The 16,194-nt window shown below is 35.3% G+C and overlaps 1 protein-coding gene across 2 annotated transcripts in view; it reads right to left on the bottom strand.

Moving 5' to 3' along the window:
* necab2 (N-terminal EF-hand calcium binding protein 2) overlaps positions 1 to 16,194 on the bottom strand; it is a 121,699-nt gene that overhangs the window by 100,296 nt on the left and 5,209 nt on the right. For both annotated transcript variants that reach the window (XM_048168967.1, XM_048168968.1), the window contains exon 2: positions 11,551 to 11,575. In XM_048168967.1, the coding sequence (XP_048024924.1) occupies positions 11,551 to 11,575 (25 nt within the window). The remainder of the gene's footprint in view (positions 1 to 11,550; positions 11,576 to 16,194) is intronic.

The following is a 16,194-nucleotide window of genomic DNA, read 5'->3' as shown; positions in this document are numbered from 1 at the left end:
GAACGTTGGTCTGGGGAGTTTGCTATGTATTTCCTACTGCACAAGAGGCGTGATCAATGAGCATTAGTCACGCAATTGGATAGTCCTTCAACCAATCAGATCAACTGACGGTCGTGCGAGAGACGTCATCGTGTTATACCCGCCCAGAGCCATAGAAAGAGCTCTGTACCCGCCAATAGCGAGCAAGGTGGATAAACCAGTCTGTGATTGGTTCCCGCAAAAGTGTAACAGATGCAGCAGAAATGAATGTACGGGTTTCCAGACTAGGTTGCCGGGCGAAATCAAATCGCTGGCAGATCAGGCTGGGTTTACCCAGTCTAGGTTTTTACTGTATTTTTGATCAAAAAATGCAGCCTTGGTGAGAATTTACACCTGGTATTAAGATTTAGTCGATCGGATCTCGTTTTGGTCGATCGGATCTCAAGTAGACGATGGAGACACATTCCCTTTTACATCCTGGTGTTTTAATCTGTCTCTTTTGTCCACTTTCGACCACTTCTGTACTGATTTCTTCAAGGGGAGGGTCTATGGGTGGGTAAATATATGGGCTTTTTCAGATCTTTTCATCTAATGGACAAAATAAGCTCACGCAATTTACATATACAGAGAACAGCAGCTTTCATTTCTGCTCTGACAGCCGCAAGACCACACCGAATGCTGTGAATGTGTGCTAGAAATCAGGAATTGTGAGAAAACACTGTGCTTGGTACGTTTTTCATCTCAAACCAAACTTGGGTTTTCAGCCAACAAAGTTTAAATCCTGTCTGGCTAACGCACTTCCCATAATGTTTATGCATTAAGTCAGTAGGCGGTCTTTTGTGGCTGTTCGAATGCATTCGACCACATTAGTGTCTACACCACAAAAAGTGGCCAAGCTCAATACATTTTAGAGCCCGTTTACATCATCCATGAACATGAAAAAATCTTACTGACCCCAAATGGTAAAGTACAGTATATACTACATATGTTTATATATCTAAAGCATCAGATTTCCACACCTAAACAGGGAAAGTATACAACTATAAAGACCTGTTCTCCGTCTTTCAATGTGAGTGACAATAACTGTCTAGGACATTATGAGTCAGAACTTGCTGGAGCATCAAAAGCAGTAATTAGGTCCAAGCAGGTTTTCAGTCAGGTATTCACAGTGCAGCATATACCGCTTCTTGACAGCTATTTGCCATGACAACACAAACCTAAATGTGTTTATATGTGTGTGCTTATGTGTTGGGTTTATGCATTAGGAGAAGATGAAAAGCCACAGCATTTATAGCATGATACAGCCAAATATGTTTCAGTGGGGGTTTTTTTCTTTTTTTTTTTTCAGAGATGTGACTTAAAATGTGCCACTCTGCCAAAGTCTGAATCAGCATTTGTGCGCATTTCTTGTTTTAGCAGCATGTCAAAGGCATCTCAAAGGTGGCTAAATAATATATGTCCCTGCCCACTGTAGGCTAAAGCACATGCTGTGTAAAGAGCCCTCAAACAATATATTCATGTTCCACGGGCCAACAACATAAATGTGCATTTTGGTATAAGGTCTAAAAGCCAGGAATAGCCATTGAATTTAACAAACAGTTACATATAGCTAGTACAATTGAACTGCTCTGGCACTCATTTTGACATTCTAGAGTACTACAACAGTGACAGTAACAATATCCAGCTTAGGACCGTAGATGGCACAAAATCTCATCTCAACACCTTTAATGAATGGATACACTATTTTTAATTTTGTCATTTCATCTGAATATCAACATTTGTGAGATTTTATTATGTTGAATATTAAGGTTTTTGTGTCTATTTGTCAATGAGGAATTTGTGGGCACATTAATGTTTTTAGATTTGTGGAGTAAAAATTATAGCTTTTATTTTGAATTGAAAAGATAAAATCAGATTGGCCCATTAGAATTGGCACAGAAGGCCCTTAGTGGCATGCTGTTACTAGTAGGGTTGTCGCAGTACCAGTATTTCAGTAGTCGTTAACAATACCAGTACAATTCTCTGTAACAATTTCGGTATCAGAGCAAAAACTGGTGAATTAAGTACTATAAAATGTATTATCCCATTTTGTCTTGCCCGTTAGTGATCACTGTCAATCACTGCAGTTTAAATACGGTTGGTTGTCAATCCAGAAACTTTGCAGTGTACTTAAAGGTGCTTTATGTAAGAATGACAGCTAGTGGTTGAAATGGGTACTGCAGTCCAAATTTAAAATATTGTTTGCCCCACCCCCTCCTCCTCAGACTCACAGGTTGCCAGTTTGAAGACACACAACAGGAGCGGGCTCAATTGACATTGGAAGGCGATGAGACTTACACACTGTAAGATAATTAGTTGATTTATTTAATTATGATGAGTTAATATCGCATTTTAATATGCTCCCGTTCATAGAGAATTCTAGATGGATGCTGAGGCTTTTTAGGTCGGGTAGAATCTGTGATTTCTGACCCAGTTTGTTCGCTGGCTTCCATGGCTGCAATTCGCTGCATGTGTTTTCCGCTGACTGGCAACCCGGGGGTGGCGAAATACTATTGGGTAAATTGGCAACGTGCGGTCTTGCACAGACCAAAACAAAGCAGAAAAATATATTAAAGGTGCCATCGAACGTTTTTTTACAAGATGTAATATAAGTCTAAGGTGTCCCCTGAATGTGTCTGAAGTTTCAGCTCAAAATACCCCATAGATTTTTTTTTATTCTTTTTTTTAACTGCCTATTTTGGGGCATCATTAACTATGCACCGATTCATGTTGCGGCCCCTTTAAATGCTCACGCTCCCCGCCCACGGAGCTTGCGCTTGCCTTAAACAGTGCATAAACAAAGTTCACACAGCTAATATAACCCTCAAAATGGATCTTTACAAAGTGTTCGTCATGCATGCTGCATGCATGCGTCAGATTATGTGAGTATTGTATTTATTTGGATGTTTACATTTGATTCTGAATGAATTTGAGGCTGTGATCTGCGGCTAACAGCTAATGCTACACTGAGAGATTTATAAAGAATGAAGTTGTGTTTATGAATTATACAGACTGCAAGTGTTTAAAAAATGAAAATAATGACAGTCTTGTCTCCGTGAATACAGTAAGAAACGATGGTAACTTTAACCACATTTAACAGTACATTAGCAACATGCTAACAAAACATTTATAAAGACAGTTTACAAATATCACTAAAAATATCATGTTAACATGGATCATGTCAGTTATTATTGCTCCATCTGCCATTTTTCGCTATTGTTCTTGCTTGCTTACCTAGTCTGATGATTCAGCTGTGCACATCCAGACGTTAATACTGGCTGCCCTTGTGTAATGCCTCGATCATGGGCTGGCATATGCAAATATTGGGTGCGTACACCGCGACTGTTACGTAACAGTCAGTGTTATGTTGAGATTCGCATGTTTTTCGGAGGTCTTTTAAACAAATGAGATTTATATAAGAAGGAGGAAACAATGGAGTTTGAGACCCACTGTATGTCATTTCCATGTACTGAACTCTTGTTATTTAACTATGCCAAGATAAATTAAATTTTTAATTCTAGGGCACCTTTAAAGAAATAAAGAAATTTATACAGGTTTGGAACAACTTCAGGGGGAGTAGCTAAATAATGACAGAATTTTCATTTTTGGGTGAACTATCCCTTTGATTGTACAATTAATCTCTTATTTACATTGTGTTTTCACTTTGTTGGTTATAATGAAAGGATTCGCGAGTGTGCGGCTCACATTGAACAAAACAAAACCTTGTGCGTTTTCCGCAGGTGTTTTAAGCGGATTCTGACTAACTTACTGATTAGCACCTCTGATAGGCTATTGCATTCACAGATGCTCAACAGATACGATTTTAATTGGCTATAATGCTCAATGCTTGTAAAAACACACAGTAAATAGAAACCTTTGATGCTCAGAGAGCGCTCAATAAACACAACTGTGAGCGTTTGAAAGCAGCGTCTATCAGAGGGTACCGAATATACTAGGTACACAGTTCTACCGGTACTGCATAAAAATGCCGTCAACCTTTTTACTTATAATTATGACTCATACTCATAATTCATGAGGTTATTATTCAATAATTTAATGAATTAGATGGAAATTTCAGACATCTTCACTTTTCATTAAAACCTATAGGCTATTGAGTGAAATTATTCAATTCGAATTCATAGTGTTGCTATTATGACATCTTTTCATTTCAAATATGGGCAATTAAATATTCATTTGCATGTATATAAGTCATAGAATAGATTTACCTTTTACTGCATTGTCTGCCAATGGTTATTTCTTATTCAACTAAATTGAATAATTTTACATTTTTCTTATATCCCTTAATAACACACTGGCTGAAGCATCATTACCCTGCACATGCATATAAACATATAGGCTATCAAAATATGTTACAATTTAAATGTAAATGTACATTGTTCTGAATGGTGGCATCTCCCCCATCTTACCCTATATTTGAGGTAGTTTATACAACACAAATGTTAATGTAATTTAATACAAAGTGCTCTAGGTGGGAGCAAATGGACATAATACTGAATAAACTGAAGTTTAATCAGACTAAATGGCTTACACATTCTGCTTGTTCTGCATAAGGACAAAGCTGCTCATCCAAACAAACAAGTGAAGCATGATGAAATATCAAAGAGAACCAAGCAATGCGCATCTATATTGATCCAAATAGGAGACAACATGTGTTGCTGTTCTTTGTGGTGATGGCTTCAGAGTCGGCCCCGGGAGGATACAAAAATGTGGTGTCCAAAAGCTCCACTATTAATGAGGCTATGCAGGACCACACTGAAGCTACACAAAGTACACACTAATCTGAAGTAAAACCAATACACGTTCTCATCAGCAAATCTATCCAGTAAACATACTTTAAGATTAATACCAGGAATATTCATGATTGAGAACTAACCTGAGATATTATTTACCCATCATGCCATTTTTACTTTAATGATTCATAAGATCTAGAGCAGGGAAGCCTTGATGCTTGCATGCTGTGCGGGAGGCTGCTGTCAGCATGTTTATTTTCAGTGAGCACACACGTAAACACTCATTTACTGCCAGTGAGAACCCGCAAATCTGGAGCAGAGAGGGGGAGAGTACTGGAGAGGAGAGAAGCTCACATTATATGTTCAAACCCACAAATTAGCTGCGACAAAAAGTTGTGACATTTAAAATGACAGTCGGAAGTCGGCTTCGTCACATACTGTATGATTTCCTTACAGTGCAAGCTAAGTTCTTCTTCCTGCACAGCACGAGCCGTGATGACTGATTTGCGTACAAATGACTCTTATGAAATGATTTTTTTTCAATGAATCAGAGAGAAGGATTAACAGCCTCAAACTTGTTAGCTCAGTTTGAATCAGACTACGGGGCCGTTAACACAGAATGTCTTTTTACAATCTACTGTGCTTTCCATTGTTTTTATGTAAACATGCACTAGACAAACATGTTTGACTGTTGCACCCATGTCTTTTGCAGGATCTTGTGCAATACCGTTCTAAAAACGTGGCGCTCAAGTTAAGACTAAAAACGCACACTAAAAGCCTGTCACACAGTGTGTGAGTACTGAACTAAGTTCTATTTTGCGTCTTATTGCACTTAAACTGTCCAATACACACAAGGTTTACATAAACACAGTTTATGTTTATGTCTTCAGTGAATGTAAAAATTTTGGATGCGTGTCAGTATATTATGATACACGTGTGTATCAGTATATTTGATCTGTGCATTCGGACTTAAAGTGACAGCAGCCTAACAAACCTGCTGCTGTCTGTGTCATTAATGTTATTCAAACAACAAAATACAAAGAGAAAATCACTCATTGCTCTTGACTGAATAACTTCAGTAACTTTAAAGGTGCCGTAGAACGCCTTTTTAAAAGATGTAATATAAGTCTAAGGTGTCCCCTGAATGTGTCTGTGAAGTTTCAGCTCAAAATACCCCATAGAATTTTTTTTATTAATTTTTTTAACTGCCTATTTTGGGGCATCATTAAATATGAGCCGATTTAGACTGCGGCCCCTTTAAATGCTCACGCTCCCCGCCCACGGAGCTCGCGCTTGCCTTAAACAGTGCATAAACAAAGTTTACACAGCTAATTTAACCCTCAAAATGGATCTTTACAAAGTGTTCGTCATGCAGCATGTCTAATCGCGTAAGTATAGTATTCATTTGGATGTTTACATTTGATTCTGAATGAGTTTGATAGTGCTCCGTGGCTAAAGCTAACAATACACACTGTTGGAGAGATTTATAAAGAATGAAGTTGTGTTTATGAATTATACAGACTGCAAGTGTTTAAAAAATGAAAATAACGACAGTCTTGTCTCCGTGAATACAATAAGAAACGATGGTAACTTTAACCACATTTAACAGTACATTAGCAACATGCTAACGAAACATTTAGAAAGACAATTTACAAATATCACTAAAAATATCATGATATCATGGATCATGTCAGTTATTATTGCTCCATCTGCCATTTTTCGCTGTTGTCCTTGCTTGCTTACCAGTCTGATGATTCAGCTGTGCACATCCAGACGTCCAGCTGGCATATGCAAAATTTGGGGGCGTACATATTAATGATCCAGATTGGCCTGTTCTTCTGAGGTCTTTTAAACAAATGAGATTTATATAAGAAGGAGGAAACAATGGTGTTTGAGACTCACTGTATGTCATTTCCATGTACTGAACTCTTGTTATTTAACTATGCCAAGATAAATTCAATTTTTAATTCTAGGGCACCTTTAACTTTAATAAGAATCAGTCTAGATTTAATTCATACAGTGAAATCTATGTAGTATTTTTTTTTTTTTTTTACATTTGTTTTATTCAATTTCTTACTTAAATGCAACTGTTAAATACACATAGTTTAAAAATTAAAGCACTGTTTATTTCTTTTGTACCGTACATTGCATTTGTCCTACTGTTTGTAATTTGCATCTTTGTTCTTATTTATATTAACAAATATAAAATAATTAAACAAAATAAAGTGAAATAAGATTTTGGTCATACCACCCAACTCTACTTTGGCCACAATTTGTCTGTGATTCTTTTTTCTTTTTTTTAATATTAGTTTGACTGTATTGATCAGTGACTTGCAATAAAAACCAAATGTGATAAGATTGTGGATTGTGATCCTGCTTGGAAAAAATCATGATATTATATTTTTGCCATATGTTTACTAAATGTTGCCCCACACAATGTAAAACATTACATTATCCCATTTACTGACTGGTTCTTCATGAAGTTCATTTAAGGGCTAAAATTCCCTGTATCACGACACACATCAATTCTGTAATTTGAAACAACTAAATGTTTCATTTTAGTCACCAATGTCTTCCTCATTTTTGTTTTCTGTAGCTCTTCTCTCTCTATCCCTGTGAGATCTTTTATATGTGAAAAGCACTGCACAGAGTAACAGTACAGAATTGAAAACAGCTGAAAGAACCAATTAAATTTCCATTACAGGTACCCGTACTGCTCTTTCTCTCCCTTAAACTGAGTGATATATTTAGGAGGGCGAACTGCAGATGCAGATAAGGCGATGGGTCACACAGGTCTCTGCCAGTCTGCTCTCATGTCAACAGCCCTTGCAGATTTATGGTCACAGTCCTGGTAATCAAAAAGCATGAGGCTGAGCCTGGCAGACCAAGCCAGCATAAAAGCTCTTAGGCCAAAAGAGCATGTAATTTCCTCTATACAACAGACGCTAATGATTCTCTTTGCCTGCTCCGCACGCATGATGTAACCGATAACTCCTGCAGTAAGAGACATGCGGCGGGGTGGCATGACACTGTGTGTTGTTTGCTCTCAATATGATGGTTTATTCAGGAAGATAAATTGATCCATAAACCATGTATTTCAAAGGAATAGCTAACTTAAATGAAAATTGTCATTACGCACCATATCGATTCAAACTTTATTTATTTATAGTTTTTATTTATTTTTCATGTTTTCGAAAGAAGTCTCTTATGCTAAAAAATGATTAAAAAAAATACAGTAAAAACAGTAATATTGTGAAATATTATTACAATTTAAAATAACTCTTTTCTATTTTAATATATTTTAAAATGTAACTTATTCCTGTGACAGCAAAACAGAATTTTCAGTTATTTCAGTCTTCATGATACTTCAAAAATCATTCTAATGTATCACTGGAATAAATGACATTTGAAAATATGTTACAGTAAAAACTGTTCTTTAACAACTGTAACAATATTTCACAATATTACTGTTAGTAAAAGAGTATAAGAGTTATCTTGCTAAATATAAGGGCTCATTTACACGACAACGATATACTAAAAATAAAATTGTTTTTCCTTTGTGTTTTTCATGTACAACTTTGTCAAACGGATCAGCGAAAACAACTAAAAGTGCTGTATTATGCTGCCAAGCCAGTAGTTGGCGATGTCACTTTGTAAAGAAAAACTACACACCTATAGACTGAACACGTAATACACATGCGCATGACGTCACCATTATGAGACGGTATTGTTTTCAAAAGTTTGCGTTTTCAGGGCCCCAAAACACTGTTGTCATGTAAATGAACGGTCAAAACGCATAAAAAGTTTTCCGTTTTTAGTTGAAAATGGTGTTGTGTAAACAGCCCCTAAGAGACTCAAAAACATTAAAAAATTGTAATTATTCCAAACACTTGACTAGTAGTGTATTTATTTAGATTATTATATTATATTATATTATATTCGTTAAACTGACAGTTTAATGTGTCGTCACATGAAACTGTCAGTGTATGAAAAGAGAAAATTTCTATTTTGTGTTTTGTGGAAAAAATAAATACAGGTTTAAAATGACAGTCTAAGATGACAAAATATTCTTTTTGGGGAGAACCATCCCTTTAATGCATGCAGAGGATAATAATGTTTCACTCCTAGGAGTTTAGCTTTAAACGCTGGAGGCAATTTCGACTGCTGTGCTTTGTTTCTTGTTAGACTGTTGTGTGATTGAAAACCAAAGTGTTGCAAAACATGGCACCTATCTCCTGTGGTCCCGATTCTTGTTTTTTCTTTCTCCCCCACCCTCTCTCTCTCTCTCTTCCTCTCATTAAAACTGTAACCAAGCTGCTCCCCTGGGAGTGGTTTAAAAATAACACAAACGGCGCTAGCATCACACATCAAATAGCCACTACTCCTTTTAACAAGGTTTGTTGCAGGTTTTCTCTCTCTGCTATTTGTATCAACTCTCTTTTAAGCCCAGTTGCAATAACTAGTTTTGCAGTGTGGAGTTTTCCTTTTTAAAGGAAGCTAAAATAAATAAAAAATGTTTTGTATATGTTTATTTCATCTAAAAGTTGAGACCATGTCTGTGACGGACAAGAGCTCAAGGCTTACCGGGAATCAGGAATCATATAGAAAACTTATTACAATACAACTGGATGAAATGTACTAAAGGGTAATGTGAATCTTCATAATCAGTACATGAATTTTAGCATTGCAAAATATGTAACATTGCCTCTCTTCAAAATCATAATTGTTCTGCGGACACAGGGTATGAATATGGATAAAGAGGCTAATTTGCATAATGAGACTAATCTAAAATCAATTAGTAAATACATCTGGAATTTTGCTGCAATTTAATTAGCACTGTAATATAAGAAAACACTTTAGAACATCCAGCAAATGTAATCATTAGTTGGTGCATTACGCATTGATTTTCTTAGCAGATGATATCTCACTAAAGCGATGTTATAATACCGTGCAGCAATCATACTGGTCAGGCATCTGAGAACAAAAAGAACTGAACTTTTAATAATCCCAGCAAATGGGAATTATTTAAAAGATTATGCGTAAGGCAGCACATTTCTTTTCTGGAATGTTTCTTCACGTTCTGTCTTTTCAGCTGTCAGCACCGTGCGTACAGATGGTCGAGATCTTCAGTGTTGTATGAAGCTATAATAGCTGTATTTTATTCTGTGTATTATACACTACCGTCCATAAGTCTGGGGTGTGTATGATTTTTAACACTTTTTTCAGCAAGGAAACATTCATTTGATCAAAAGCGACAGTAAAGACATTTATAATGGCAGTGCTTCCCATAGACTTTACTTGGGCGGGCCGCCCACGTATAATAACGGCCGCCCAAGTATATTCGGAGACACATTTTTGCTCTTATTATTTTATACTTTTATATCTGCTCAAGATAATGAAACCATCCGCGGTCGATAGTCGTTTCTTACCTGCTCGTTATGTGTGCGTCAGAACTGTTTACTCCTGCTAACATTCAAACGGGCGCTGCATTTTGCAAAGTCACAAGGGGGCGCTGTTGCGCGTTCTACAAGCTCGCGCAACAGAGCTTCAGACTGCTTCAAAGTGATTCAATCAATGAAAAGCGCAGATTTATGCCAAGCGATTGCTAATGAACTCAAGTTGATGAATTATTACAATGTCTACTTTATGGCCTTTATATAAAATGTTTTAGACGATTGTAAGAATCTGAAGGATCAGCCTGCAATAGTACAGACATTTCAAAATAAGAGTCCCGGTGTATTTCGGGCTTGTTTATAATTAAAAGTCACACACTAAGTTTTTTCTTTTTCTTTTGGGCATTATTGGTATTTTGGTTACACTATAAATTGTATTTAATTTGGTTTCCATTTAATTCATAGTAAATTATTGTAGTCTCCCCCACAGAAAGAAAAGACTAAGAACATTATTTGACACATATATTCATTTTTATAAATTTTACTAGTAAAATCTGTGTCCCATTCACTGAGAGAAACACTATATGACAGCAAGGAGAACATAGGAAAATGTGAACCATTTAAATGCTGTAATTTTGCATAATTTACAATGCATAATAATGCATAATATTAGTATGTAATTAAATGTAATATGTTATTTAATTAAAATTAATATCAATAAATAAAAATACTGTTAAAAATCACACATTATTTGTTTGTCACATGTAGTAGACCATTTCTGTGCCGTGGGTAATAGGAGGATTTTTCGCCCGGCTACCACCGCAAGTATATTTCAAACCTGTGGGAAGCACTGATTTAATGTTATAAAATCCAATTCAAATTAATGTTTTTTTCCACACTGATAATAATAAGAAATGTTTCTTCAGCAGCAAATCAGCATATCAGAATGATTTCTGAAGGATCATGTTTGTGACACTGAAGACTGGAGTAATCATGCTGAAAATTCAGCTTTGCCATCACTGGAATAAATTACATTTTAAACATATTAAAATAGAAAACATTATATTAATATTTCATAATATTACTGTTTTTACTGCATTACTTTAAATACTGTACTGTACATACTGTATGTATTTAAAAATGTATACTGTATTTTTTTCTTAAATAAATGCAGCCTTGGTGAGCATAAGAGACTTCCAAAAAAAATTAAAACATATTATTAAACCGAAACATTTTAACAATATTGTACATTAAAGAGATGGGAAATGTGTATTAAAGTAAAGTAAACAGGGTTGAGTCTGATTTTTTGTTAAAAACAGAACAGAGTCTGAGAATCACATTCACATGAATGATTTAACATGATATGATATGAAGCAGATTACACTCACCATCCTTATCAGCTCTCCGGAAAATCTGAAAAGATACACATACACACACAGAAATACAGTATATTAATACAAATTATTAATCATTTTAATTCACATTATCATTCTAATTCACCTAAACTTTTAAATTATTTTGCCAAAAACCTGATCAACTGCTAATCAAAGTTTCTTAAGCTCCTCTAAAACTAATCTTAAATGTACATACAGCAACATAAATATTTTAAGATAGTGACTGCAGAAAAGTAAAGTACTGCATGTACTAGAAAAAAGATGGATAAAAGTAATTAAAAAGTGTCTCTCTGTAGGGTTCAATGTCAATCAACCTACTCAGAAAAGGAGGGGGTGGTTCTATAGATAGGCTGTTTGCATTGCAATTGCATGATACCTCAGCCCTTAACATGGTGCTGAGGGTGAGCGATATACAGGTAGACACGATTAACCGGTAGAAATTCGTCAACCTGTAGAGATTTCGGACTGTGATCTCTATCGCGGTTATGCTCACGTGACGTTGCTGTGATACACACGTTTTACGAAAACTTATCATTCATTTGCAGTTTTTAATTTTTGAGTTTTTATGCGGTTAAAAAACAAGTGATTTTAAAAAGTTGAAGTGACAACGAAAGACAACTTTTTTCGCTATATGTGCATGCTGTCTGAGAGACTGTTTCTCAGCGCTGTCTGAGAGACGCGCGCACATAAAGCTGCTGCTCATAGAGCGTGTGAGTACTGAACCAAGTGCTTTTTTCCACCTAATTGGGTTTGAACGGTTAAATTCACATACTTATGTTTCAAAGTGACCGTCTTTGCAAGTAAACACAGTCATTTACATATGTCTTAAGTGAACGTGAGAAAGAAAACGCACAAGTATATTGGATCCGTGCAGTCAGTCTTAAGGTGACAGCATCCAAATATACCTGCTGTCGTCTGTCATTAATGTTGATCAAACAACAAAAAGAAAAAAATCTCTCAGTGCTCTTGACTGTATCACTTTTGTACGGAAGAGGATTAGGGCCAAGCAATAATAAAAAATGAAACCATCTCGAGATTAAAGTTGTTAAATTTCAAGAAAAAACTCATTAAATTTCCAGAAAAAAGTCGAAATAAAATGTTGAGAATAAACTCAAAATTACGAGAAAAAACTTGTTAAATTTTGAGAAAAAAGTCGAGATAAAATGTTGAGAATAAACTCAAAATTACGAGAAAAAAATCGTTAAATTTCGAGAAAAAAGTCGAGATAAAATGTTGAGAATAAAGTCATTAAATTACGAGAAAAAACGTGTTAAATTTTGAGAAAAAAGTCGAGATAAAATGTTGAGAATAAAGTCATTAAATTACGAGAAAAAAGTCGTTCAATTACGAGAAAAAAGTCGAGATAAAATGTTGAGAATAAACTCAAAATTACGAGAAAAAAATCGTTAAATTTCGAGAAAAAAGTCAAGATAAAATGTTGAGAATAAAGTCATTAAATTACGAGAAAAAACGTGTTAAATTTTGAGAAAAAAGTTGAGATAAAATGTTGAAAATAAAGTCATTAAATTACGAGAAAAAAATCATTAAATTTCGAAAAAAATAATTATAATTTAATGAGTTTATTCTCAACATTTTATCTCGACTTTTTTCTTGAAATTTAACGAGTTTTTTCTCGTAATTTAATGACTTTATTCTCAAGATTTTATCTCGAAATTTAACAACTTTAATCTCGAGATTAATGATTTTAATCTATTTTTTTATTATTGCTTGGCCCTAATCCTCTTCCGTACTTTTGTAACTTTAATAAGAATAAATGTATATTGAATTTACACAGTGAGGATTATGCAGTGTTTTTTTATGCATTCATGATTATACAATTTGTGTAGTATTTCTTATTTCTAGTGCTAGTTTTTCAGGTAGGTCTATTTCATTTGTGTCTTCGTTTTATTGTAGTTTGTTTTACTATATGCTCGAAATTAGTTTGTCCTTTATTTATCATTGTTTACTTGTCTTCAGTTTTTTACTAGTATTAGTTTTTGTGATATTGAACATGGTGATAAGAATTGACATTTCAATGGTATCTAAAATTTTGATATCATAAAAACCTTATTTAAAGGGGTCCTTGATTATGATTTAAATTTTTTAACTTTAGTTAGTATGTAATGCTGTTTGAGCATAAACAACATCTGCAAAGTTCAATGCAAAGGGAGATATTTTCTTTTACAGAAATTGCTTTTTAAGGTTTGAACAATGCAAGCCTGAACACCATTACTGACAATCGTCATTTTGGCTGCGTGAGATTCTCCAGCTTTGTTGTTGTTGAGTATCCGAAGCACGAGCTGTTAAAGCTCTTCTGGAAAGGGGGCCAGGAGCAGCAGCTCATTTGCATTTAAAGGGACACTCACAAAAACGGCATGTTTTTTGCTCACATCCAAATAGGGGCAAATTTGACAAGCTATAATAAATGACTTATATTACATCTTGTAAAAGGGGCATTATAGGGCATTATATCATGATACATATCTTTATCGTGAAATAAAATTACTCATATCGTGATATAAGATTTTGGTCATATCGCCCACCCCTACATGGTGCAATGAATCCTTCCATTGCATTTAGAAAACCACCAGCACAAATGACATTATAACCTTTAAGTTTCTTTTATTTTTACTCAAGACTAAGCAAGTTTGTATATTGCCGATGTGTTTGGTTGAACTTGTATCTGTATCTGTAAGAGCAACCTGATCACATTTGTCCAGTCAGATGTGAAATGGACCACTTAAGACACTCTTGTAACAGAGGAAAATCACAAGTCAATAGAATGTGCTGGGAAGCGTTACTCACTACGGGCTAAATTTACAGCAGTCGATACATTCAGCCTTTACCCTTTCTCATTTTCTAAATAAATAAATACAGTGAAGCGTGAATTCGTTGCGATCAGATTTGGATGTCCATGTTAAATGTACTGGCTGCACTAGCAAGCTTGGAGGTGCATGTTTATGCTTAGACAAGCATGTTTTTGTCTCAGAAGAAGCATGTGCCGAACAGCCAATAACTGAAACACGTATTGACAGCGCACAATTTGATCTGCTTCAATAGAGTGATCACCTTCTGTTGACGGGCTAAATCACTTCTCAATTGGATGAGCCAGCTGCTTCATTCATTCCTGACAGCTAACAGCATTCCACCTGTCAGGATACTTCACCATCACAGAACAAACTCAAAAGCAACACAGAAGCGATAAATGAGGACAACCACTGAAACATCTGCAGTAGAACAAGAACAATGGAGTTTTTTCATTCTTTTGAATTAGAAGCATATTTCTTGGCCATTAAAAGGGGAGAGTGATTGTAGGAACAGCGACATTAGCCATGTTCGATCAATACTGTAATGTATTTTACAAAGCGCTCGAGAGGCACTATTGGTATTTAATCTTCCTAGCCATTTTATATCTTAAAGCAAAAGTGACTGCAGCATTAATCGCTAGTAGTGGTTCTCAACTGGTAGGTCATGACCCAAAAATAGGTTGCCGCATATGTGTTCTGATTTTGTGGACTGCGAATAAAAAAAAAAGTTAATACATTTGTACACGTTTTTACATTATACTTATATTTTAAAAATGCATGCATGTAATTACATCTATAATTACACCCTTCCTTTACCTTTTAACCCACCCTTAAACCTAACTATACCACCAAACCTGTGCCTAATCCATCCTCAATAGCAGCAAAAGTGTTTTGCAAAACAATATGAACACAATAAGAACATTGTACTTATTTTTTATGTAAGTACATAGTAGTTAAGGGCACCTAATATAGAGTTCTTATCTTCTTGAACTGTTTGAGAATAAAGGGGATGCACTAAAGGTATGAGGTTGTTAAATACCATTTGTACGGTCTGACAATACGAAGTCACTTAATGTAGGTGACCCAGTTTGTTTGTACCTCAGAAGATATATCTCTGTATGACAAGAAAAGGGGACAGCTACAAAAAAAAAAACACTGAAACACTGAACTACAAAGCTACAATTTGGTAAAAGAGAGCTACACTCACAGTGAGAGAAACTAAATTAATAGTAAAGTACATATTCATACAGCTATTCATGTATTTGAATACAAAAAAAAATACAGCTACAAAACAATGAACAACTAGAGAGTGTAAACCAAACTACTGTCTCATTATCCAGCAGAACAATAATCAAATCAAATACTGCAACTGGACCAAATCCAGACAACGCAGAAAAAAAATAAGGCATTATTTTACGTCAACGACGCTCGTTTCCAAGTTCCTCTTTGGCCCATGGACGCTAAAAGACCCTTAATAACACTGATTCTTTGTGCTGACAAAAGGAGATAAAATAATGAGTGAAAGAGAATGAGGTATTAGGAAAAGATTCATAAAGAGTGCTTGAATGGAGAGTGTGTGAGTCAATGAATGGAATTGTATAATATGTGGACTCACATTTAGACTTGCTAAGTCAGTTAGATTGATTCTCTGTGCTTTGGCTCAAATCCAATTCCCTGAACAAATGCCAAGTATATTTGTATTTTAAAGTTCAAGTCAATAGTGCGATGAAGTCTTTAGTAAATGTCATGTGTGCAGTTAGCATTTGATCGTCTATCTGTTCTCACACATGTACATTAAAGTCACCATGAAATCAAACTTGACAATTCCTGT

Source organism: Megalobrama amblycephala, linkage group LG19 (assembly GCF_018812025.1).
Source record: "Megalobrama amblycephala isolate DHTTF-2021 linkage group LG19, ASM1881202v1, whole genome shotgun sequence".
Taxonomy (NCBI): Eukaryota; Metazoa; Chordata; class Actinopteri; order Cypriniformes; family Xenocyprididae; genus Megalobrama; species Megalobrama amblycephala.
This window is presented reverse-complemented; position numbering and strand designations above follow the sequence as displayed.